This window comes from Magnolia sinica, chromosome 14 (genome assembly GCF_029962835.1).
Source record: "Magnolia sinica isolate HGM2019 chromosome 14, MsV1, whole genome shotgun sequence".
Lineage (NCBI taxonomy): Eukaryota > Viridiplantae > Streptophyta > Magnoliopsida > Magnoliales > Magnoliaceae > Magnolia > Magnolia sinica.
The window spans coordinates 77577616-77602410 of NC_080586.1; the positions used below are offsets into that span (position 1 = coordinate 77577616).

Below are 24795 nucleotides of genomic sequence, written 5' to 3' on the forward strand. Positions count from 1 at the left end.
TAATATCCGTAAACATACAAGACTATGTCCCAGCTAAATATAAATATAATCCAAAATATACAAAATCTCTGTCCTAGGTCCCATCGCTAATCCTAAGGCGGTCTAAGGGGATCCGCCAAAGATCTAGAAATAGGACAACTCCTCCTTCTCGATCACCCTCGTCCCATCAAGCGCATCGAGCTTTGTAACTCCTACATCTAAGACATGTTTTAGATGGTGTTTTAAAACATCATCCCGGAGTGGGAGTGAGTGATTAACGCAGTGGATTCCATTAGTAACAAGTTACACATATTATCAATTCCATAGACGAAATTAGTGAAAAGCAACCAAGCACAAAGTTCCTAATTACTCTTATTAATGCATATGCATGATATTATGATATAATTCATGTCATCGCCATCCAATACTCCCTGGAGCGATACCATCTTATGTTCGCAATGCCCAACACTCCCTCAATGCGACCTCGACTGCCGAGTCGTCATCCTAACTAATGCGATGTAATGGTAAGCATGTTAACCGTGTGAATTAATTACATTCATTCATCTAACAGTCTTGAGACTGGGATACCTTAATAGATCAATGCCCTATCCTGATCAGGTGACTCAAGTGGCTGTGGTGGTCTTGTGCTCATGATCCTTAACACGGTTGGGTTCGTCACTCCCAATTAATACATATGAAGGGAATTTTGTAAGATAAAAATCTTGCTCGCGGTCACTATAGGGAGGCTCGTCGCCCCAGCGAAGGTCGACGGCTCGAGCATAGTGTCACATTCCACCATGCTTTGCTCCCGAGACTTATGGGTCGCAATGAGCTAGTTATCAATGGGCGTAAATGAATATAGGGTGACTCAGGTTCAAGAAGGCATGTGCATACATGGTTAACAAAAATGGTCGGCCAGCTGATGAGCTAATTCGTCCCCTCTACATGAATTACGAAACGTACGACGTTGGGAGCAAGTATCCCGCGTACTTCAATTATTGCTGACTATCCGTATTTCTACAACTGTGTCAGATTGGTCCTTGGACGACCCTACCAAAGAGGCTGTCCATACGGGTTCTGAAGTTGCTAGCCAACCTGGCAAAGGGGCAGTGTATTTTTGAAACATATTAAAGAAGATTACGATCTACTTCTAGTTGTGAGGAATTTAGATATACATAGCAATAGGATACAGTCACTTGTCATCAGAAAAGATCATGAATTTTTTTGTTGCAAGGAAAATCTATATAAGCATGTAAATAAGTCCTAAATTACCTTAAATGATGGGAGAATTATGTACAATTCCTAATTACATAAAAATTGAACATGCATGGAAGGAATTTGACAATTTACCTTCTCAATTCATGTGCATAGGATGCATGCAGCAGGATTTTCTCCATTTACTTCATAATTAGGTATGTGTCATACTTAAATACTCATGGTGGACAGGAAATCAAACAATGCAAGAATTAAGATGGTTGGAAGTTAAACACTCCTTCCCTAATCAGAATTTATCCATGATAATACTTCATATCTACTATTATACCCCTTGCAAATGACATGCAATGCAAAATCTGCAACCACAATCACTAAACTTAGGCTAAGTTTGATAAACGGCCACCTAAGGATAATGGTCCGCACCTAAAAATGGTTGATGGCTTGCGAAGCCGCTCTTAGGGTGCCGGTCCCGCGAATTTGTGAGTCAGAGTTCTATGCCAATTGGATTTGCATGTTAGAATACATGCAAGTGTCCTTATGCACTAAAATCTGGAAAAAGATTCAGTGGATACCTTTTGATCGTCGACAAGCCGCTTCTATGGTGGTGGAGTCGCGAGTTCCGGCGCAGGGTTGTGGTAGGAGAGGAAAATTTTCCAATTCCCAGCTCCTTGGAGTTCTTTCCCTCTCTATTCTCTCTTCTCTCTCCCCACATGCTGAAAAAATTCGTATGCAAGTGTGGGAGAGAGATTTTAGAGCTTATATAGTTTGGAAATTAGCCCAATTGGCCTTAGGGAGTCTTTTCCCAATGTATATACCCCTAGTGAGTGAATTTTTTTTAAAAATTTCTGGGGCATCCCAGTGGTCCCTTGGCCCATTTGTGTCATGGGGCATGTGTCTCATTGTCAGATAAAGGGTTGTTCTGAGTTTGGTGGCAAACGGATGACCCGTTTAACCGCAGGGGCCTGATTTGCAATCAATGGTCATTATTAGTCGATCAGGGGTCTAGCTTCACGGATAAGGGTAGGGGAGTGTTTCTGGCCTTTGATTTGAGTTCAGATGTAATTCAACGGTCGGAAGATCGTAACTTACCATTCTAGCGGCGGGGCTAATTGTTTAAATTTTCTGGTTTTAGGTCTTAGATTTTAGAGAGTTGCATTCTTCAAATGCCTCCTTGACGGTCTAAATTGCATGGTTCGGGGCGCAATCAGGGTCTACTGTCCGCAATGGACCTCGAGCCCAGTGAGGCTCATGGTTTCCCATAGTTTCGGACTTATTGGACTCCCCACGGGCGTCATATGGTTATTTTGGTTTGTCATAGTGCATCGTTGGAGGGACCTGCATTGCGGTTTATCTCCAACCTGAACATGCTCAACCCCATGTGTTCGTGACCTGATTTGTCCTAATTTATTGACAGTGGTTTTCGGCGTCGCTTATCCTTAGACATTCGGGGCCTCGTATGTGTGCACCAGGTGACTGTCTAGCATGGTCTTGTGGCAGATCCGCTAGTGGACGCCCTAGGATGCCATATCGTTTGGCCTGGGTGTCACACTATTACATACATATAGGTAAACTGAATCATTAATCTCTATTTAACAGGAGTTAGTTGCATACTCAAAAATTTAAAATTTTCCTATACCACCCTCCATTTTTGCGTGCCATACCCCAAATAACTATACCTCTCCATTTTTAATATTCAAATTGACATATTTTAGATTTTTTATGCTCTTAATAACATTGCACTATGCCTTAATTTTCTAAATAAAAAAGTTAATTATAAAATCTATTAGATAGAATTAATATAAAATTTAAAGTCTATTACATGCATATGGTTAAAAATGTTCTTTTAGAGATGAATATTGAATGAGAGAATGATATGTCTGAAGTGGAATGAGTATTTAGAGGCTTTGAACAAACTATTATGTCCACTATGCGAGAAAAAATTGCCGCCACACTTATACATACAAATTATTGATTTTTTTTGCTCTATTTTTTTATGGATAATAATAAATACTTTAGTTTATTTGAATTAAATGGATGTTAACTTAATGATTTTATTTTCATTTAATAAAAAATAAATTCTTCTTAATGTAAAATATCTCCAATCAGGAGATAGGGGCAAGTGTGTCAGATTAATAGATTTCAGACATTTGTTAATAAAGATGTTATTTCAAATTCAATACTTAATTTTCAGACTTCGGCAACCGTTACCAAACAAGTTTTTCGACTTCATATTCAGAATTCAAATTCAGCCTTCAGATTTCAAATTCAATCTTCAGATTTAACAAACGGAGCGTAAAAAGGATTATTTCAAGTCTTTTGGAAACTAGGGTTTGTAGCTACACTATACATCAGCCATGTCATACCATATTCAAGTGGGTCATATGATTGAAAATAATATACAAGATGAGACTCATACACCAAACTATTTTTCTTGGTGTGGTATAATTGAATTACAAATGGGCCTAATTTTTGGAAGTCATACTTAAATATTGGTATGGCATCGATTTTATAATCAAGAGTGTTTGCCTTTCTTACCACCATTTTTATTTTTTTATTTTTATTTATTTTTAAAAATGTGGACCACCTAAATCACAACTAAGCCTGATCTTTCACCCTTAGTCTAACATGGCATTACACATCTAATGGTTGGATTAGATATGTGTACGTAAATGTAATTTCTTATTTTAAAAATACCTAATAAACCTCTCAGGGCTCAAACGAGGATAAGTGAGTTGATACCAATTGCTTTTTCTTCATGTTTTAGAATAGAGGTGGGCATTAAGTCGATTGGGTCCAACTTGACTTGATTCGATTTTTTCAAGAACCTGACCTAAACTCGATTCGATTCGGGACCGAGTCCAGCAAGCCTGCCTCGATTCGACCCGAATCCTTACTGACCTGACTCGAACTGAGTCCGACTCGATCAGGGAAACCGAACCGAGTCGGTTCGAGCTGAGTTTGTCTAGTCGATTCGGATTAGGCTGAATTAAGCCTAGCGCGCTAGGGGAAATTGAGAGAGAGAGAGAGAGAGAGAGAGAGAGAGAGAGAGAGAGAGAGAGAGATGAGGAGAGCCAGGGCGGGATGTTGTAACCGAGCCAGCACCTCGTACGGTCCACCAACGAGCCAGGGCAGGCCACCGCTCGAAAATACATAAATAAATAAAATAAAATAAAATGGAACCTACCTGATCAATGGAGGATGATGAACGGTGAAAATAAGTGTCGGATTGCTGAGTGGCCGGATCGAGATGGGTGGGTGCGACGCTGCTCGTTCGGGTAGAGAAAGAGAAAGAAGATTTAGGGATTCATGTTCAGGTGAGGGTACCTGCTGCCGAGTAGGTAAAAACTAAAAGTAAAAAAAAAAAAATCTAAAAAGCTACTTATATAGACTCGACCGAATCAGATTGGATCCAATATGATCGGTCCGGATTAACTATTGATCCGAACTTGATCCGATGTACAGTCGAATCTGACTAGGCAAACTCAATCCGACCTCATCATAGCCATCGGTTCGGAACGGATCGGATTGGATCGGGTCGGATTGGTCTGGTTTCTACCCAGCTCTATTTCAGAATATCCTAGGAAGTCATGCACATCACTTTTCTTCAAAATGGGTGCAGTGAATTTCAGACATTAAACATTTCTTCTCGTGTCCATCATTTTGAAGGTCACTGATCAAATGTATCATCTGATGTCCGAGTATTTTGAAACATTTTCTATCTTACAGCATTGGAAATAGATGAGTGAATCTGATTAATTTTTCATCCTTCCACGTATGCTGTGGTGAGACGAGTACACCGTATTGCTATTCCACCCGACTTTCCTGCAACGCCCAGTAAGAGGGTTGTGCAATAAAGAGGCTATGTGGGGGCCTTTTAAATATCCTGTGACATCATTCCATCTATCAGTTGTGAAAGGTTGCATGGGAGTGTGAACCTAAAAATTAAGTAGATTTAAAACTTGAGTGGGCCATATTAAAGAAAAGAGAAATAAGATTCCCACCATCGAAACATTCTTAGGGTCCACCTAAGTTTTGGATCAGTCTTAAATTTTTTATTTTCCCTTTATCCTCATGGAAGTTGTCTTATGAACGGTTGGATGGGATATAATCATCAAAGTGCGCCCTACGAAGATTTCAATGGTGATCGTTTCCGTTCCTGTTGTTTCCTGTGGTGTGGATCACATGGGTCTTTCATCTGTCTCATTTTGGGGCTCTCCTCTTAACATGAGCTGGTCACACTGGTGGACGAGTAGATTTCACACTGAGAACGTGGTGGGCCGCACTGGGCTTTGTGTTGGGAAGTCTCTGCAACTTTTGGTTTCAGGTCGATCAACTCGATCAAGGGCTTTGTAGGCCCATTGTAATGTTTGTGTTTTATCCATGCTGTCAACTTATTTTTCCATGTCATTTTTAGGTATGAGGCCAAAAATGAGACATATCGGAGATTAAAGTGGACCACACAACAGGAATTGAATCCCTGCCATTAAAAACTTCTTTGGAGTGCATGAATTATTATCACGTTGGATGTTAAATAAATACCACATTGGCTTCAGGAAGGTTTCAACAGCAGGTTATCACCCACTGTTTCCTATTGTGTGGTCCACTTGAGTGTTGGATTTTCTTCAATTTTGGGCTCATCTGTTAAAATGATATTTTAAAATGGATAGACGGTGTGGATAGAAGAAATACATCATAGTTCGCCCCAAAGAGCTCCTCACCTGCGGATTGCGTACTGGTAGCGTCAGTAGCGAGGTGGCTAATGCATTGTGGGCCATGCATGGTATATTTGTTTTATCCAAGCCGTTCATATATTTTTGAAGATCATTAAAAAGCATGAGCCTAAAAATGAGAGAGATCCAATCTCAAATCTCTAGTGGACCACACCACAAAAAAACAGTGGCAATTGAATGCCCAACATTAAAAACTTCATAGGGCTTAATGTAATGTTTATTTGTCATCCAACCTGTTGAATAGGTCACCCACAACTGTACGAAGAGAAAACTAAAATATCAGTTTAATCTAAAACTTTAGTGGCCCTTAGAAAGTTTTTAACGGTAAGTGTTCAATCACCATTCTTTCCTATGGTGTGGTCCATATGAGATTTTGGTCTCCTTCATTTTTTGGCCCATGCTATAAAATAGTATAAAAATATATATGGTTGGCATGGATAAGACATCATGATAAGTCCCAAAAATACTATCATAGCCACCTCTCATAGGCAATCAGCTTCCCTATGTGAGGCGTTCGTGATGCATGGGTTTTATCGGCACCGTCCATCCTTTTCAGGGGATGAGCCATAAAAGATGTAGATCCAAGTCTCAAATGGAACACAACAAGGAGTGGTGATAATGCCAATGAAGCCACCGAAAAGAAAACACACATATCACCTTGATCAAAACTTCTGCGGATCCCAAGAAGTTTTAACGGTCAGCATTCAATATCTACAGTGTGGTCCACTTGAGATCTAGATCTGTCTCGTTTTTGGCATCAGCCCTTAAAATGTTCTGAAAAAAAATGGACGGCGTGGATAAAACCCATACATCGCAGTAGGCCTCACACGGTGCAGGACGCAATCCGCTTATCCGGGAAACACGGACACGACTTTCCTGTACACATGTTGTAGAGGAGTTCCTGCAACGCGGGGATACGAGGGGCCCAACGTGATATCCGTGTAAAATCCAATCCGTTCATCTATTTCTCCAGATCATGTTACGATGAATGAAAAACAATGAGATAGATCAAACACTCAAGTGGTCCACACCACTGTAAACAGTGGGATGGAAACGACTACCATTGAAATCTTTTTGCGGCTCACTGAAATGTTTATCAGCCATCCAAACCGTTCATAAGACGATACCTCTTAGGAAGGAGGAAAAAACAAGTATCATCCTCCTCCCGAAATTCTTCGAGCCCGAATAAGGTTTCAATGGTGGACGTTTAGTCCCCATTGCTTCTAGTGGTGTGGCTCACTTAAGTCTTGGATCGGTTTCATTTTTGGCATGTAATTGTAACATGAGCTGGTAAAACTGATGGACGGAGTGAATTTTATACCTACATCTCGGTGGGCCCATATAGAGATTTGCGTTCCAGGATCTCAGGTGTTGCGGAATCCCGCGTTCCCATTCCGTGATAGGCTCCTAGCATAGTTACCCAACTTTTTTAAAGTGGTGGTGACTCATCCTCTCTCACATTCTCACATGGAGCACACGTGTACCACCATCCATAGCATCCAACTTTCCAGACACGTTGTGGATGGAAATCTATTAAAAACCCTACTGATTAAAAAAATCCTAAACATGCAACTGATGGCGATCGAATGGATGGTTAAAAGTAAAATAGCCTATGGCCCACATTCCAGGTGAAAACTAGATGATTATTACAACTTATCAATGCAATTTTTTTGTGTGGCCCATCAATAACTCCTTCAGTAATTTGAACGGTATGGATTGCCGTAAACTATGTTTTAAAGTGGAGGTAAACTATCATAGAAAAGTCAAAAACACTTCCTCTCAGGTCTGACTGCCTTTGGATTTTTAAACGGCCCAGATTGGACCAGCAGAAAATCGATTCCTATTGGCTACAACACCTTCTGCATTTAAATCTCATTGGTCCACGTCATCTTAATGACATGTCTTCTCTCTCCTCTCTCTTCCTCTATAAAATACAGTTAACAGCTTTCTCTCTCTTACTCGCTCGAAAGGGTAGAAGCATCTCAAAGTCTTCGAACAGATCTAGAGACAGTGAAACCCTAATTCCATGGATCGATCGTGGAGAGATCGAGGCTCTTTGATCTTGTTAGGGATCTTGTTGTCAGGTTCTTCCCGATTGCGATTATTCTTCAATTCGATCGGTTTTTCTAGGGCTTGATCCGCGCTTCTGCTGTTTTTTCCTTTCAAATGCAGTAGATCTGGGTCGATTATCCTGCCTTTATGCTTTTGTAGCTCTGATCTTGTTGAAATGTTAGGGTTTTGATTGTTGACTGTAGATCTGGTTGAAATGTTAGGGTTTTGATTGTTGACCGTAGATCTGGTTGCGTATCGTTGGTTTTTTCCTGTAATTCGCGAAAGCGGCTTGGATCATCCATTATAGCCGTTGTGATAACGACCTCAGCTTCGAACTGTTGCGTTAGGCTGCACTCTAACAGCAGTTAATTCTCATCGGAGTTTGAATTGCATTCTCAGGCCTGTTTGGATGACGCCCCTAAATTTTCACTAAAATATCTATTTTGCCCAACAACCATTTTGGGAGGGGGTTTTCCACCATCCTTTTGTGCATGTCTGCCGGATGAGACAGTCCTAGGTGTGCTGTCACACGGCCATACCCTTGCTAACACACACCAGGCCCATCCATTTTTCAGGTGGGCCATGGTAGTGATGTAAATCTGAACCGTTGGTTGTGCCCGTAGCTCAGTTGTAGATGTCCTGCGTTTCAACATTGAGGTCTCAGGTCTGAGGTGTTGATTCATATGGGCTCATCCATTTCTAAAGAGATATTGGGGTCTAGGTAGGCATCGTTGGTAACAGTAATTTGAACTGATCTGTTGGTAAGATAAATGTATGAATACAGGAGTTTTTGTTTGTTGTGAAATCTAACTAGTGATTGAAAAGACTCTAGATGGATTTAGGAACGCAGGTGTTGATTCATATGGGCCCATACATTTCTAAAGAGATATTCCTGTCTAGGTGGGTATTGTTGGTAATGGTAATTTGCAACTGTTTTGTTGGCAAGATAATTTAGGATTCAGGAGTGTTTGTTTGTTGTGAAATCTAACTAATTATTGAAAAGGACTCCAGACTTTTTTTCCCCCTTTTTTGTGGCTTGATTTTTGTCAAATTAAAGGAAACTAAATGTGAGCTTGCTAGCTTTGAACCAATCCTTAGTTCATCCTTCAGCAAAGCGAATTTGGTAATATCATTCTATAGATTCATTTTGTAGTTTTGATATGTTCTTCTAAATCTAGATATCTTTCAATCATATCATGTAATAGTTTGCACATGTGAGTATTGGATTTTCCCATGTAAGTCACAGTCATATATTATTACTTTTGCCTGCTTGGCTCATCATGGAGTATTTGTGAGTCTTCTGGATAAATGGATTGATTTTCTGTTTTCTCAGGATGTCTATTTGCATTCGCCACTGCAAAAGAGGAAGCAACTAAGTTGGGAACAGTTATTGGGATAGATCTCGGCACGACCTATTCGTGTGTCGGTGTTTACAAGAATGGTCATGTGGAAATCATAGCCAATGACCAAGGAAACCGCATTACCCCATCATGGGTGGCATTCTCGGATACTGAGAGACTGATTGGAGAGGCCGCAAAGAATCAGGCGGCTGTCAATCCTGAAAGAACCATCTTTGATGTCAAAAGATTAATTGGAAGAAAGTAAGATTTCAGTCCATTGCATTGTCACCACCATGAACTTTTTCTCCCCTGTATGTGTGATATGGGAAGAAATGTGCTTATTAAAGCATCAATGTGTTTGGTTGGCAGGTTTGAGGACAAAGAGGTGCAAAAGGATATGAAGCTTGTTCCATACAAGATTGTAAACAAAGATGGAAAGCCATACATACAAGTCCAGATTAAGGATGGTGAGACCAAGGTTTTCAGCCCTGAGGAGGTCAGTGCTATGATTCTAACTAAAATGAAAGAGACAGCCGAAGCATTCCTTGGAAAGAAAATTAAGGATGCTGTTGTTACAGTCCCTGGTAAAGGAAACTCTCTATATTGTTGTTGTGTGTTTATGCAAATTATCTATGTGATTTACTCTTATGATTTTGAACTTCCACTCATTTGATTTTCCTTTTGTGCTCTCCAGCGTATTTTAATGATGCTCAAAGACAGGCTACCAAGGATGCTGGTGTTATTGCTGGACTGAATGTAGCCAGGATAATCAATGAACCAACAGCCGCAGCCATTGCCTATGGTTTGGATAAGAAGGGTGGGGAGAAAAACATCCTTGTGTTCGACCTTGGTGGTGGGACATTCGATGTCAGTATCTTGACAATTGATGGTGGGGTTTTTGAGGTTCTGGCCACAAATGGAGACACCCATCTTGGAGGTATGACCATCACTATATGCCATTGGTTTTCCAGTGTTTGTGGATTGAGGATCATTGAACAAAAACAGTTCAGCAACCTCTATTTCTCATTAGTGAATGCAACTTGATATAAATCACAGAGATAAAGTTGTACCAGTCAGGGAGGCTAATCATTGCTTTTTCTTCCTGTGTTTAAAAACTTTGGGCACTAGAAACCTTACAGATATTTCTAGTCTAAACTTATGCCACGCTTGAGTTCTAATTTAACTTAAGGTTTTTGAGCACGAGAAGTTCGAAAAGAGTAGTCAACTTAGTTCTGAGTCAATTTGTCTCCTTGGAGTTGAGTTAGGATTTTAGAAACATTTGGGGAAAACTTTAGAGGAAGGAGGATTGATCATTCACATTGTTTACGACTTTTGATATGATTGGTTGTTTGGTGTTATTTCTGACTATACATAACAAAAAAAACCTTTGCTCTCATACAGGTGAGGACTTTGATCAGAGAATCATGGAGTATTTCATCAAGCTGATCAAGAAGAAACATGGAAAGGACATCAGCAAAGACAACAGGGCACTTGGGAAGCTGAGGAGGGAGTGTGAGCGTGCGAAGAGAGCATTGAGCAATCAGCACCAAGTCCGTGTGGAAATCGAGTCTATTTACGATGGCTTGGATTTCTCTGAACCACTGACCCGTGCCCGGTTTGAAGAACTAAACAACGATCTGTTCAGGAAGACTATGGGACCTGTCAAGAAGGCCATGGATGACGCCGGACTGCAGAAGACCCAGATTGATGAGATTGTTCTTGTAGGCGGAAGCACTAGGATTCCGAAGGTTCAACAACTTCTTAAGGATTACTTTGATGGGAAGGAACCAAACAAAGGTGTGAACCCAGATGAGGCCGTTGCTTATGGTGCAGCAGTACAAGGAAGCATCTTAAGCGGGGAAGGTGGTGAAGAAACTAAAGGTAACCTTTTGTTTCTCATTGTGGCATTGAATGGCTCACATGATCTTGCACCGAGTACCAACTCATTTGGTCTGTAGGTTATGCTCTAACAACCATGGGGCCCACGATTTGGACAGTCCTTATTGTGATAACTGTATGCCAGGCTCTGTGAATGCAAGTCCCACTGTAGTTTTTATCTTTTCAAGTGGTCTTGAATTTCATCAACGTTGTATAGGGGATCTAATTGATTATTTTGGATGCAGATATTCTTCTCTTGGACGTTGCCCCTCTCACTCTTGGTATCGAGACAGTTGGTGGAGTGATGACAAAGCTGATTCCCAGAAACACTGTCATCCCCACAAAGAAATCCCAAGTATTCACTACTTACCAGGATCAGCAGACGACTGTCTCCATCCAGGTAATGATCACAGTATTCTAGCCTTTCGATGTGTTGGGACTCCAAATTAGTCTTTTGGGCACATATGAAATCCGTCGGGGCCGTCATTTTTAGACGGTCGTGTAGAAATCAATTTGCAAATATGTAATTTCAGCACATCTGACATTGTGTTTGCATCAAATATTGAATTGATCTGCAGTTTTCCAATAATAAAGTTGGAACAACTGAATTATAATTTCCTTCGCATTCATATTGAAGGGATGTGCTCCAAATTGCAATTGTTTCCCTTTCAAGTGGGGGGTTTGAAGAAATAGTGTGCTTTGACTTTTCTCGTTTCCTCTCGTGATAATTGAATGTTTGCAGTTTGATCCGCTAACTCATCCAAGCATAGTCTAAGCAATCTCATGTCGAAGTGGAATTCGATGTTTGTTGCAGGTTTTTGAGGGTGAGCGGAGTCTCACCAAGGACTGCAGGAGTCTCGGGAAATTTGATCTCTCTGGGATACCTCCAGCTCCAAGGTATCTTCATATAGAAATATGTCATTGTACATTGTCTACTGACCCTCGTGAGGATGGAAATGTATAATGCTACACTGAAATAAATGTCAGCTAGAAACTGTCCAGGCGGGTCCACATTTTGGTTATCCCAGGTCCCACTATCTTGTGAACCTCAGTGGGTCATGTGGCTGGTTTTTTTATGCTGATTGTCTAAACAGTCCATATGGTTAAAATTGCCAGATGGCATTTTCTGGGACATGGACCATCCATTGTCAGTCTCACAGATGAATGGTCTGGATTGTTGAAAGTTGGCCGTGCCTGTTTACTGGACCGATTGATAGAAATAAGAAAATCTGAATTGTTCTGTTCGGTTGAGCAGTAGAGGAAGGACCTGAGAAATATGATGGTTTTGTGTTTATCTGACAGGGGCACGCCTCAGATTGAAGTCACATTTGAAGTTGACGCCAATGGCATCCTTAATGTGAAGGCCGAAGACAAAGGCACGGGCAAGTCAGAGAAGATCACCATCACCAACGACAAGGGGCGGTTGAGCCAGGAGGAGATCGACCGCATGGTCCGCGAGGCAGAGGAGTTTGCCGAGGAGGACAAGAAGGTGAAGGAGAAGATCGATGCCCGTAACAGCTTGGAGACATACATCTACAACATGAAGAACCAGGTCAGTGACAAGGATAAGCTTGCTGACAAGCTCGAGTCTGAGGAGAAGGAGAAGATCGAGGCTGCTGTCAAGGAGGCACTTGAATGGCTGGATGACAACCAGAGTGGGGAGAAGGAAGACTACGAGGAGAAGCTGAAGGAGGTGGAGGCCGTCTGTAACCCGATCATCACTGCTGTTTATCAGAGGTCTGGTGGGGCCCCTGGTGGTGGGTCAGAGGGAAGTGATGACGACGATGACTCGCATGACGAGCTGTAGGAACCTTTTTCGGCCTTACCACTAGCAGAGAAATGAGACATGAGATGGTAGGTTTCTTACTGGGAGAAGGAAGGGCGTGCGTTGTATTTGAATGTTTTTTTGCTTCTCCCAACACTGGATTTTTAAAGGTACAGACGAAGAGATGAATTTTATGATCTTGCCTGGGTGGGCCGCATGAGTATCAAGCATGATATTCCGGCCATCTAAGAAGAGGCAGGTATGGTTTTTTGGGGTACCTACTTTCGTAGTGCTGTTATAGAGGTACATGTTATCAAAAACACTAATGAAAGTGATTTTCATTCAACAGTGTTTTTTCCCCCCCTAATTTTTTATTTAAAAAATGAAAAGTTACATCTTTCCAATTCTCTTTTCCCTCACCTTTTCTCTTCAAAACTACCTCCCGATGACCTCCTCTCTATAAAATCTTCCTTTTCTCTATTTGAATGACACAGAATGTTTATATGGTAGGTTTCCCCTTGGATGGGGGATGCCTGAAAAATTCATCAGATTGAATATTTCTACCCTTCGATTGCACGAAGGTTTGGGATGACTGTACGTTTTCAGAGTGCATGTCACTCTTCCGCCATGATTGAAGGAATGTAAAAAAGTAGAGTCATTCCTTGAATTAACCATCCAAAATCCCATTGAATTATGGGGAGCGTGCCATTACTCTTTGATCCAGACCGTTGATATGATGATGTCTGCCTTCCAATCTTCAATATGGGGCCCAGTTGAAGTGGCTCGACGACGCCTACCTGACTCAGGTAGGTGTGTAAGCCGACATGCATCTGTTGAGAAAGCTTAAGCTGAGTTAAGCAGAGAAGAGAAAAACTTCAAGACGTTAGAAGAGGGTGATGGATGATACACAAGCACGTAGTAAATGAGAAAGGATTCGGTGAGTCCATTGAGGACGATATTTTCATACCTCCACGTCTACCAACCCTTTCCAATTAGAATGGGTTCAGTGCATTGCCTCCACATCTTATGCTATTATGTGCAACCTTGTTTTTTTTTGTTTTTTTGAAAGGTAACGCTATACGGGAATGAATCTTAGATCACTCACACAAGCTCTCTACCAGCAATGGATGTGCAACCTTCATATTTTAGCAGTGTGATGATGATACACGTTGATTATAATTCAATTTGAATCACTCAAATTGTGTGCTACTATAGATATTATCATGAATCAAATATTACGCTTGTTTGATCATATGAAAATCAGATTAATGGTCATTTATTGACGGCAAAAACAAAGATAGCCTATGTTCTTTTCTCGTTGGTTGACATCTTAGTTGGTTTAATTTATGCTACACGTAACATTTCCATTTACCTGCTCTCAAGCATAATTTATTATTGGAGTATCTCTGGTTGCTGTTCAATTAGGTAGGAGGTCATGCAATTAAGAATAGTATTGCATGCCGGAGTCATATTCAACTTAAATTGATCGAACACTTGTGACCCCAAGTGCTAAATCAATATCGGCATAGGATTAGACCTATGGAGATTAATCCATCTGTCCAGCCACTAATGTTGGTGGAAAGGGAGGGTTAGTCCTTTAATAGGATATTTTTGCCTTGTGTTAAGGAATTTTTTTTTTTTTAATGGTAATAGTGGTTCCCTGGTTTCTTAATAATGCAATGATGGACAGATAAAATTAAAAGTAATGTTAAATCGCCGATTTTATTGATTTGTAAGTAAGATTAGTATAATCAGTGAGAAAACTAAAATGAACAAAGAAAATAAAGAAAATTACTTAGGATTGCCTGTGTATAGAGCAATCGTAGTATACAGTCGTACTGCAACGATGGTGCTGCACAGTAGTGGATCTAAGTTATTCTAAACTCCAAACTTACTGTGTGGAGGCTAGAGATAGACAACATTGTGTTATATAGAGAAATGTGTTAGCAAGAGCCTCAAGCTTTTTGTCATTCATGTCCCGATCTCTTTCTAATTTCAGAAGAACCAGTTTCTTAATCTTCCTGAGTCTTTGTAAAAGCAACAATTATTTCTGATTTTTTTTCCGGCATGCTTTGTGTGAGACGGTTTTACTAGCAAGAAGTTTGGTATCGACAAGGCTTTTTCTAGCTTGTTGTGTACACAGTTTGGTCACATGTGTCACTTGTGCAATGGTCACGTGTTCTTCTCGTGTCTATCTTTTTTCACTTTAGATGCTAATTTCTTATCTCTAGAACTAGTGTCACGAAACTGTATGGGCCCACCACACTGGCAGTATAAAGGGTGGCTGCCAGCCCGCCACTGCCTCTCCCCTTCTCTCCTCAACTTTATAGGGATACAAAGTATTGGTATTATAGGTGCCTTTTAAAGACAATTTGACAATTACGTTAACTGAAACTTGATCGTGAGTGACCTCCTTTTAACGAATGGAAAAGTGTCATTAGTGTCCCACCTTTTTTCTATATACATAGACAATGACCCATATGGGTAATCGAAGAGTTGATATTTTATATTCTCGAGTACAAAAAAGTTTTCATGACTCTATTAACATATGTAAGTAATTTCTGATTTAATTATAGATAGCTTGTGAGATATGAATTGATAACGAATTGGAATGGATTAATCTCCACCATTAGGCATTAAGTTGTTGTTGCCTTTCAAATATGGGAGTATGAATATTTATCTATTCACTAGGATCTAGTTCTAGGGCCATTGAATGCTTTTCTTGGATGGATCATATCAAGTCTCATAGCTAAGAGTGCTCATTATGCTTGGATTGGATAGACTTGATGACACACTAGCTTGGACCTATCCTTTAACTTGGCATTGTAAATGGACCTTAATGATTTTGATGTTGGGCATTGATGTAGTTTTTTATGATACATCAGTACATATGTGTTATTGGGCTTCTATGTCAGGATTCGGTTGTGGCCCTAATTCAGCAAGTAACTCACTTGTTGCCTGGGACTTGGTAAGGTGGTTAGATCTTGTCTCTTGGATGCTCCACCAAGCTTTAAACAATTGTCCAGCACCACCACATATTTTCAAATGGTTTTTACGTGAATTTCAACTGCTAGAGCGCTTGCTTTCATCATAAATTTGTTTTTATAAAGCTTAGCAGTGGATTTAACCATCAAATCTTTAGATGTCAAATTTAGAGTATTATAGTGGAGAGAGAGAGAGAGAGAGAATTTTCTCCTCCTCTCCTCCTTTCATTCTCTTAACCCATCAGATTGATGGCCTAGCTTCTTCATCCATTCTTGTGTCCCTATAGCGCAGAGAATTAGAGGGTATAGGGACATCGTTATAAGAAAAGTGTTTTGCGTGTTGTAGTTAGCTATACATGTTATGACATCTTGTATAGCTGTTGGGCGTTAAACATCTTATATAGCTGGAGGGTTGTTATTAGATGTCTAGAATTTGTCTGTAATTGGGTATGTCGATGGCATTAATAGACTACTGGATCCCATCAAGCAGTTGTCAATCCCATCAATAGCCCACTTAATTCCATAGAGAAAATCTTTTTTTTTTTTTTTTTTGCTGGATAATTTTTGGATCTAAATCAATCAGATCGAAGGTGGCTTCGATCCCATCGATGGGTCATTGGTGGCACTTGATATGATTGAAGCTCCGTCGACCGACTTGCACAGTTTTGTAGAATTATAGGTTTTGTTTCGTAATTCATTTTTAATCATTTTTAAGGGTTTGTAATAGGGGATTAGGGAATTAAAAATGTGCTTAGGGCTTTTGGTGAACAAAGTGAGTTCAAAGCTAGGTATTTGTGGTATTTGTAGTGTATTCTCGAATCGATAAGCTCTTCCATCTCTTGTAACATTGATTATCATAGTGAATTCGTTGTTGCTTTGTGTCGTGTTATTTTTTTTTTTTTTTTCTTTCCCACGATAGATTTTTCACGCAGAGTTCAATCGACACTGTGGCCCACTTGAGATTTTGATCTACCTCAGTTTTGGGTTGATACTATGTATTATTTGTGTGCTTAGTTTGTTTGATATCTTATTGTTTGATTTTAATTCGAGGTTGCTTCCACACATCACCCCAACAAGTGGTATCAGAGATAACGTTGAGATTTTGAGTTTTTTGAATTTAAAAACATATCTTCTAAGGAGTGTATTTTTATGGGTTATGATGATGGTGTGAAATGGTACAGGCTGTACGAGTGAGTTACACAGAAGATCATAATTACTAATATGTTAGGTTTGATGAAGATTCCTTATTTCACGAGGAATTAGAGAAATCAATAACCATTGATGTCAAGATTAAAAACGAAGATATACAGGCAAAGCTTGAGCCGCAGGCAGAGGTACATGATTAGGTAGAAAAGCCACCTCTTAGAAGAAATCTGTCAAGAGATCGTAAATTGCTAGTTAGATATATGGATGACTCGAATGTTGCATTTACCCCCATTACAGATGTGAGAGATCTGTCTACCTTATAGGAAGCATTACATTATTATGATGTTGAGAAGTGGATAGAGATCATGGATAATGAGATGGATTTCATGCATAAGAATGAAATATGAGAGCTGATGGAGCTTCTAGTGGGGCATAAAGTGATCGACTGTAAGTAGATTTACAAGAGCAAACATGATAGATACAATGCAAGATTGGTCACGAAAGGATATGTGAAGGAGGATATTAACTTCAATGAGATTTTCACGCATGTAATTAAGCAGGTGTCGATCATATTTGTATTGGTGTTGATTGCCCAATATAATATGAAATTGGAACAAATATATGTGAAGATTGCTTTCCTTCATGAGAAATTGGAGGAGTAGATTTATATGAAGCAACTAAAAGAACTCAAAGTGAAAGGGGCAAAGAATAAAGTTTGCAGGTTAAAGAAGTCATTTTACGATATGAAACAATCGCTTAAGCAGTCGTACAAAAGGTTTGATACTTCCATGATGGGTCAATAATTTACAAGAAGTGAATATTATCATTATGTCTACTACGATACATTAAATGATAGACAGTTCATTGTACTAGTATTGTACGTAGATGAGATGCTTATTGCCAGTCATAGTATGTTTGAGATTGATATGTTGAACATCAGTTGTCAGGGTCATTCGAAATGAAAAATCTGAGGGCTACAAAGAATATTTTTGGCATAGATATTCACAGAGATTGATAGAGGAGCAGACTAAGGCAAAATACCTTGAGAAGATATTGGTTAAGTTCGATATGGACAAAGCAAAACCGGTTAGCATACCTCATGTTGCTCACTTTACGCTTTCTTTTGAACAATATCCTACTACAAATGAATAAAAGCAAGCGATGTCTCGTGCACCCTATTCGGGCGTTGTTGGTAGTTTGATATATGCTATAGTCTTTACAAAACCTGATATTTCACATACAGTGGATGTTATGAACAGATACATGGCTAACCTTGACAAGTAATACTAGGAAGCAGTGAAATGGTTATTTCAGTATATTCGAGGTACAGTAGACTACGTCTTGATGTTTGAAAAGTCTAAGGACAAGTTGGTATGCTATGTGGATGTCAATTATGCAGCTAATGTGGATAACATGAGATCAACTTTCGAATACTTGTTTTGTAACATCCTTGATTTTCACTGTTTTGGATTTCCAAAAATCCATCAATTTTTATTTTTTTATTTTTATTTTATTTAATTAACCTAAATATTACTTAATGACCATTAACACTCAATGTCAGTTTATACAGGGTGTACCAGTGAAGAACCGCACAAGTCCGGTTAATCATGTAACGTCCCGTCCAACCAGAACAGTGTACTGTGGCGTCCTCGTAAGATTTGCCGCAGGACCGTTCGTTTAAACTACTCATGGTTTGGTGCCATAACTAAATTAAGTTAGGATTGGCCCATTAGAGTAGACCAGTAGGGTTGTGATCGGGCCAAGTGCGCGCCGTGAAGCCAAATGACCATTTACACTTGGCGGCAGCCCGTGCGGGCTATACCGCGACATGGGAAGGTCAGAAAATTATAAAAATTGAGGGGAGCATAGATCTCACTGGGCTTGGGGACAATCGCGGACCACGGACCCAGTGGACACCCAGAAGTGTAATCTGGCACTTGCCAGATGCGCCCCATCAATGCCAAAATTAGAATCTAGCACGTGTAAATAAAAACTGAAATGTAAGACATTTCGGCCATCAGATTTCTTCATAATTTACGATGAGGGTCTAATGTATTTTTCTACACCCGCCCACAAAATTTGGGTTCTGATCGTGGCACGGTGACCGTTGATCATAAATCAGACCCGTGCGACCAAACTCCATATCCGATCATCCCTAAATTTTGCATGGCCCTTCATCGGGCCATGAAGCACCTATCCTATAAGTTTCATGGCCAGAGGACCACCAAAACTGCCTTAGCTATCTAAACAAGCTCTAGACCGCTCGTTGGTGGACCACTAGTTCCAAAACTATAGAATAATGTCCGTCTCATTGGGCTTGACGTCCATCGCGGGAATCGAACCTAGGTACTACTCAGAACCGGTCAACTTGAGCCAAAGGACGAGTGCATGAGAAGTGCAAATACCCTAAAGGAAGGAGTTGGAACTTAAGTGAATTGAGTCGTCCATTCTTATGCAAAGTTGAGGATTTCGGACCGTCGGTTTGCGACCAAAATTTACCCATGGAGTAAGGATATTTCCCTTCTCATATCCATATAGCCGCGGCCCTGATCGACTATCGGTGACCGTTGAACAAACTTCTTATCATATCTGTCGATCGGCGCATCCAAATGGCGGGCCGATCATATTCATACGTAGATCATCATTATGGCTAGCTATCCTATGGTGTATATTGACTTGTACACCCCATAGTGGGCCCTAGAGGCTAGAAAGACCCTCTCATAGGTCTAGTATAGTGAAAACCCATCCCTTAGTGCCAATTACACCAAACCTGAGACTATATAAAGGCCTCATTTGGGGCACCCCTCTCCCCATACGAATTTACCCTAGAGAAAGGAAAGAGAGAAGAGAGAAAAGAGAGAAAGGGAGAAGAGGAAGAGGAGAAAGGAGGAGAAAGAGAGAGGAAGAAGAAAGGAAAAGAGTAGGTGGTAGGAGGTGGGGCCCAAGGAAGCTCAAACTTGCAAACTCTCTACCCATTCTCCAAGGAAACCTCCACCAAACCCACCCATGCCAAGAAGAGGAGGTAAGAATGGTATATTTCCCTTCAATAGAGCAACTTAGTGTAGATTTATAGGCATTAATGTTGTCTTCTTGATTTTGATTTAGGAAATGGTGGTTTTACCCAAATCTCCAAACCCTAAGATCTCAAAGAATGGAAATCTCCTCTTAAGGTGCGGACTATTATCCTTAGGTGGCCTAACATCAATTATAGTTGGAGTTTAATGATTTGTTTGCTTGGTATGTTGTATGGAAGAATCTAGAGGAATGCAGGGATGACATATTGTTGGAATTGTATGAATGACATGTTTATTCCTCTTTGATGTTAATCTTGCCTCTCTCATGATTAGTGTATGGATGATTACATGCTCATGTTTGGTTGATTTCTCTTATATGTGTTGCTTCTTAGTATGTTGATTTATTGCTCTTGTGTAATTGATTCCTTGAGGTGTAGGAAGTGCTTAACTTCCTCACCAACCCACACCACACACCTACACTTTATTCATGATATTAATAGTTTACTTGCTAGAGAAGTTTGGATTGTATGTTGAGTAACATGAGAACATGATGATGAATATGTTTGATGTTACATTAGTAGTTGGCATGATATGAGTCACTATTCCTACCCTTGGGTTGGTCAGGAATATGAGGAGAGCGAAGGTGGTTCCGTTGGTAGGACCATCTTGAGGCTAAACCCATGGGTTTGGGCGAGTACGGGTGGGCGGTAGTAGTTAGACTACATGGGTCGCTTGTACCCGATGTCGTTCCGCCACATACTTGCCTGGGCTTGTGCGGTTTAGTCCACTGGCTGACCCACCTAGTTTGTTAACCATGTTTGCTCACATATGTATGGAAACTAAAACACCCTACCACCGTTGTAGCCCAATCGATACCGGATGGAATATTGATCCACAGTCTCATGAGCCGGGCATGGTGGAATGGGACACTGTGTCCGAGCTGTCAGCCTACGCTAGGGTCCTCCCCGTAGTGACCGCGAGCGACCCCACATTCAACACCCCCATGTGCTTGAAGTCGGGGATGGGGGAAACCCGACGGGGTCAAGGATCGCGGGGTCTCGGCCTCACACATTAGGGGATCTTGGCCTTGCAACTAGTTCGGGGCATTTGATACGTGGGGTGTATCAGATTCGCAAATTTGCTGGATGAATGGACTTAACTAAGAACCCGGTTAACATTATCATTGCATGACATTAGCTAGGTTGGCGACTCGGCAGTCGAGGTCGCATTGAGGGAGTGTTAGCATTAGCGATCGTTAGATGTTGTCGCACGAGGGAGCGTTGTGTGAGGGCATATATCATATCATCCTGCATGCATGCACATTAACAAGACTAGATAAGTGTTTATGATTGATTGCTTTTCATTGAATTCTTATTATAATTGATGCTTGTTGCAACTTAAGGCTAATAGTACCCACTGAGTTGATCGTTCACTCCCACTCTGGGACGGTGTTTTAAAACACCAACCAGACCCATTCATAGATACAGGTGATACAAACTTCATGGAGCCTGGCGATGCGAACCTCGAGGAGGAGGACGAGTTCCCTTACTTCCAGTTGATGAGCAGGGCCCCGTCGGATCAGTAGATGGGTCGTTGGATCGCTGCGCAGAGGGCTCAGCTTTATTCCTTTTGACATATTATTCTTTGTGATTTTGTTGGGTGACACCATGTGTGACTCTTTATATTTTTCTTGGTCATGTATATGTGTGTGTATATATATATATGTATGCTAGTTCTCTTTCATTTCAGTCGGCAGGTGCATTTGTGTTTCATGTTTCAGGAAGTTCCAGAATGCGCATTTAGACTGGATTAATCGCATATTAATAAAAACTGGATATAAGTAACCCCGGGAACCCGGGAGTCGAGCGTATGCACGACCCCCGATTTTCAGGGTGTTACATGTTTATGCTAGAGGGTGGAGTGATCAATTAGATATCAAAGCTTCAGTTTATAGTGGCTTATTTCATAACTGAAGTAAAGTATATGGTAGTAGCGAAAGCATTCAAAAAAAGTGTTTAGTTGAGAGGGATGAAAAATCGCTTGGCTTCAGTAGGAAGTTGTGTTAGTAAATTGTGACCATGAAAGTGCGATCAATTTGACGAAGAACTCGGTTTACCATTCTTGTACTAAACATATTGATGTCCATCATCATTTTATCCGACAAGTGCTTGATGAAGGCCAAGTGACTCTCGAAAGATCCACACAAGCGTGAATCTAGTGGACATGCTTATGAAGATGGTTCATACAAAGAGTTTAAGTTTTATGCAACTTCTTTGGGCTTGACAAAGGCTTGATAAAGGCGGAGTGTGCACTAGAATTGATGATGATGGAGCTACAATTGAGGCAATTAGAGACGGATCTTTGAGCTACGGTTCATGATAATCGAAGACATGGTAGAGATTGTTATCAAATGTCTTGAATTTTAATATAATTGGGTCTATCGATGACATTAACAGGCTCCTCGATCCCATCGAGCAACTGTCGATCTCATCAATAGCTCACTCGATCCCATTGAGAAAAGAAATTTTTTTTTTTTTGTAACTTTTGCTCATTAGACAGTTTTTTGGTCCAAATCAATTTAATTGAATGTGGCTTTGATCCCATCGATAGATCGTCAATGACACTCTATATGATCGAAGCTCCGATCAACCTACTTGCGTAGTTTTATGAAATTGCGGGTTTTGTTTCCTAATTAATTTTTAATCCTCTTTAAGGGTTTGTAATTGAAGATTAGGAAATTAAAAACATATTTAGGGCTTTTGGTGGGCAAAGAGAGTTTGAAGCTAAGATTTTGTGGTATTCGGAGTATATTCTTGGATCAATAGCTTTTCCATCTCTTGTAACATTGTTTATCATAGTGGATTTAATGTCACTTTGTGTCGTGTTTTTTCTGCGAGGGTTTTTTCACATAAAACCATGTGTTCTCTATATGCTTGGTTTGTTTGATCTCTTATTATTTAATTCTAAATCAGGGTTGCTTCTGCGCATCCCTCCCAAAAAGGCGTCATATTCTTATATGTCAGATAATTGTGTAATCAGCAAGACATAAGATAACCAATGTCTATAGGTCTTTTGTGAAGCATAAAACAATTAGCTCTTATTGAGGTGATTATAACTCTAATTGTAAGGATATGTGCATGATAGCACAATATGCACCCAAAAGTATGCCGTGTTAAGTTTCTTTCATTGACATTTGGGAACAAAATATCTTACAAGCTTTTCGTATAGGCAGTCATTGAGAAAAATCCTCAATTAAAAGATAAAACCATAATGAACTATCCTGTTACATGGTATAAAATACAATAATTAGCCTAATCCATGGCCCATCATCTATAAAGTGTTTGTATCTCTGATTGTGCTGGAGATGAACTCATGTTAGTCTTGGTGTATGTAAGTGTAGTCTTGTGAAATTGGTGCTTTCAATATATGTTAAAATAAGAAATTGTGATCAATCGATACCAGCTTCGATTGGATCGAAAAAATTTCAACTTTGCTAATTTGGTCTTTGGACAGTTTTAGACAGGTTCAATTGATCGAGATAAATTCGAAATATCAAGTTAGCTCTTTGGATGCTTTTGAGCTTGTTCAATCGTATCGAACATGTGGCGTTGATCGAAGTCGATCAATCGAAGGTTTGATGAACGGTGCGCGCAACTTCTGCGTAAGTGTGCAGTTTTGTTTTTAATTCCAAAATTGTATTATATAAACTAGGTTATTGCGGGATTAAGGTTAACACACAGTTGTTTTAGAGAGAGCTAGGGTTTTGAGAGAGGGGAAATTCACTCATAGAAACAAGGGTTTTGGATTTGTAAGTTATTTATCTCTTGTAATTTCGTTTTCATATTAGATTGTTTGTCGCTTTATGCAATGGCTTTTTCCGTAAGGATTTTTTCACACAAATTGCTATGTTATCTGTGCACATTTGAATTTTCTTTCTTCGTGCTTGTTTGATTCACGTCCAGGCCACATGTGAGTGATGCTCCTCACTCAACGTAATCTGTCCAACAATGCCATTGGCTATGCATGATTAGATGAGGACAGTTCAACTCTCTAGTGTTTGCCCTACTGATGACAAGACTGTTTGCAGCTATACATGATGAGATGAGGACAACCCAACTCTCTAGTGTTTGCCCTACCGATGACAGGACTCTTTGCGTTGGGCACATATATTGCATTAGGTTGCACCTTGGATCTACTTAGGGCCTGTTTGGCACAGGGGATTAGGCAATATTAAATGGCATTGTATTTCAAATACCATATTTTGAAGTCAGGTGTGTGTTTAGCTTTCTCTACCACTTGCTTTAATTTTTCATTGGAAAATGTGCCGGTACTAAGAGGGATTTCAACAGTTCCTCTTCGTATCCAGCTAAATCCAGTGGTGGGGTGCACACCACCAACCTAACTCACATCACTAGGTTCTGTGGGCCCCACCATGATGTATGTGTTATATCCACACTGTCCATCCATTTTTTCAACATTATTTTATGGCATGGGTACAAAAATGAGGCAAATACAAAACTCAAGTGGACCACACCATATATAGAAGTGGTGACAATAATGCTCGTCATTGAAGCCTTCCTAGGGCCCGCCATGATGTTTATTTGCCATCCAACCTGTTCATAAAGTCACACAGATATCACAAATATCAATTGTATCCAAAACTTCTATGGCCCTCTAGAAGTTTTCAATGGT

The 24795-nt window shown here is 40.2% G+C and overlaps 1 protein-coding gene and 1 long non-coding RNA gene across 2 annotated transcripts; both read left to right on the forward strand.

Moving 5' to 3' along the window:
* The first annotated feature begins 7849 nt into the window (after positions 1–7849).
* LOC131226303 (luminal-binding protein 5-like) lies at positions 7850–13305 on the forward strand. Its single transcript, XM_058222109.1, has 8 exons — positions 7850–8008; positions 9310–9577; positions 9686–9900; positions 10011–10253; positions 10718–11197; positions 11440–11594; positions 12009–12091; positions 12497–13305. Exons 1-8 carry the CDS (start codon positions 7951–7953, stop codon positions 12999–13001), a joined length of 2007 nt encoding a protein of 668 aa, XP_058078092.1. The 5' UTR covers positions 7850–7950; the 3' UTR covers positions 13002–13305.
* A 322-nt stretch (positions 13306–13627) lies between these two features.
* Positions 13628–14158, forward strand: LOC131226305 (uncharacterized). The gene is made up of 2 exons (XR_009161712.1): positions 13628–13771; positions 13879–14158. It is a non-coding gene; the product is annotated as an uncharacterized LOC131226305 (long non-coding RNA).
* Positions 14159–24795: the final 10637 nt, after the last annotated feature.

Coding starts and splice junctions, on each gene's coding strand:
- LOC131226303 (XM_058222109.1), top strand. CDS start 7,951: ATGGATCGATCGTGGAGAGATCGAGGCTCTTTGATCTTGTTAGGGATC. Junction 9,578..9,685: donor AAAAGATTAATTGGAAGAAA/GTAAGATTTCAG, acceptor TTTGGTTGGCAG/GTTTGAGGACAAAGAGGTGC. Junction 11,595..12,008: donor AGACGACTGTCTCCATCCAG/GTAATGATCACA, acceptor TGTTTGTTGCAG/GTTTTTGAGGGTGAGCGGAG.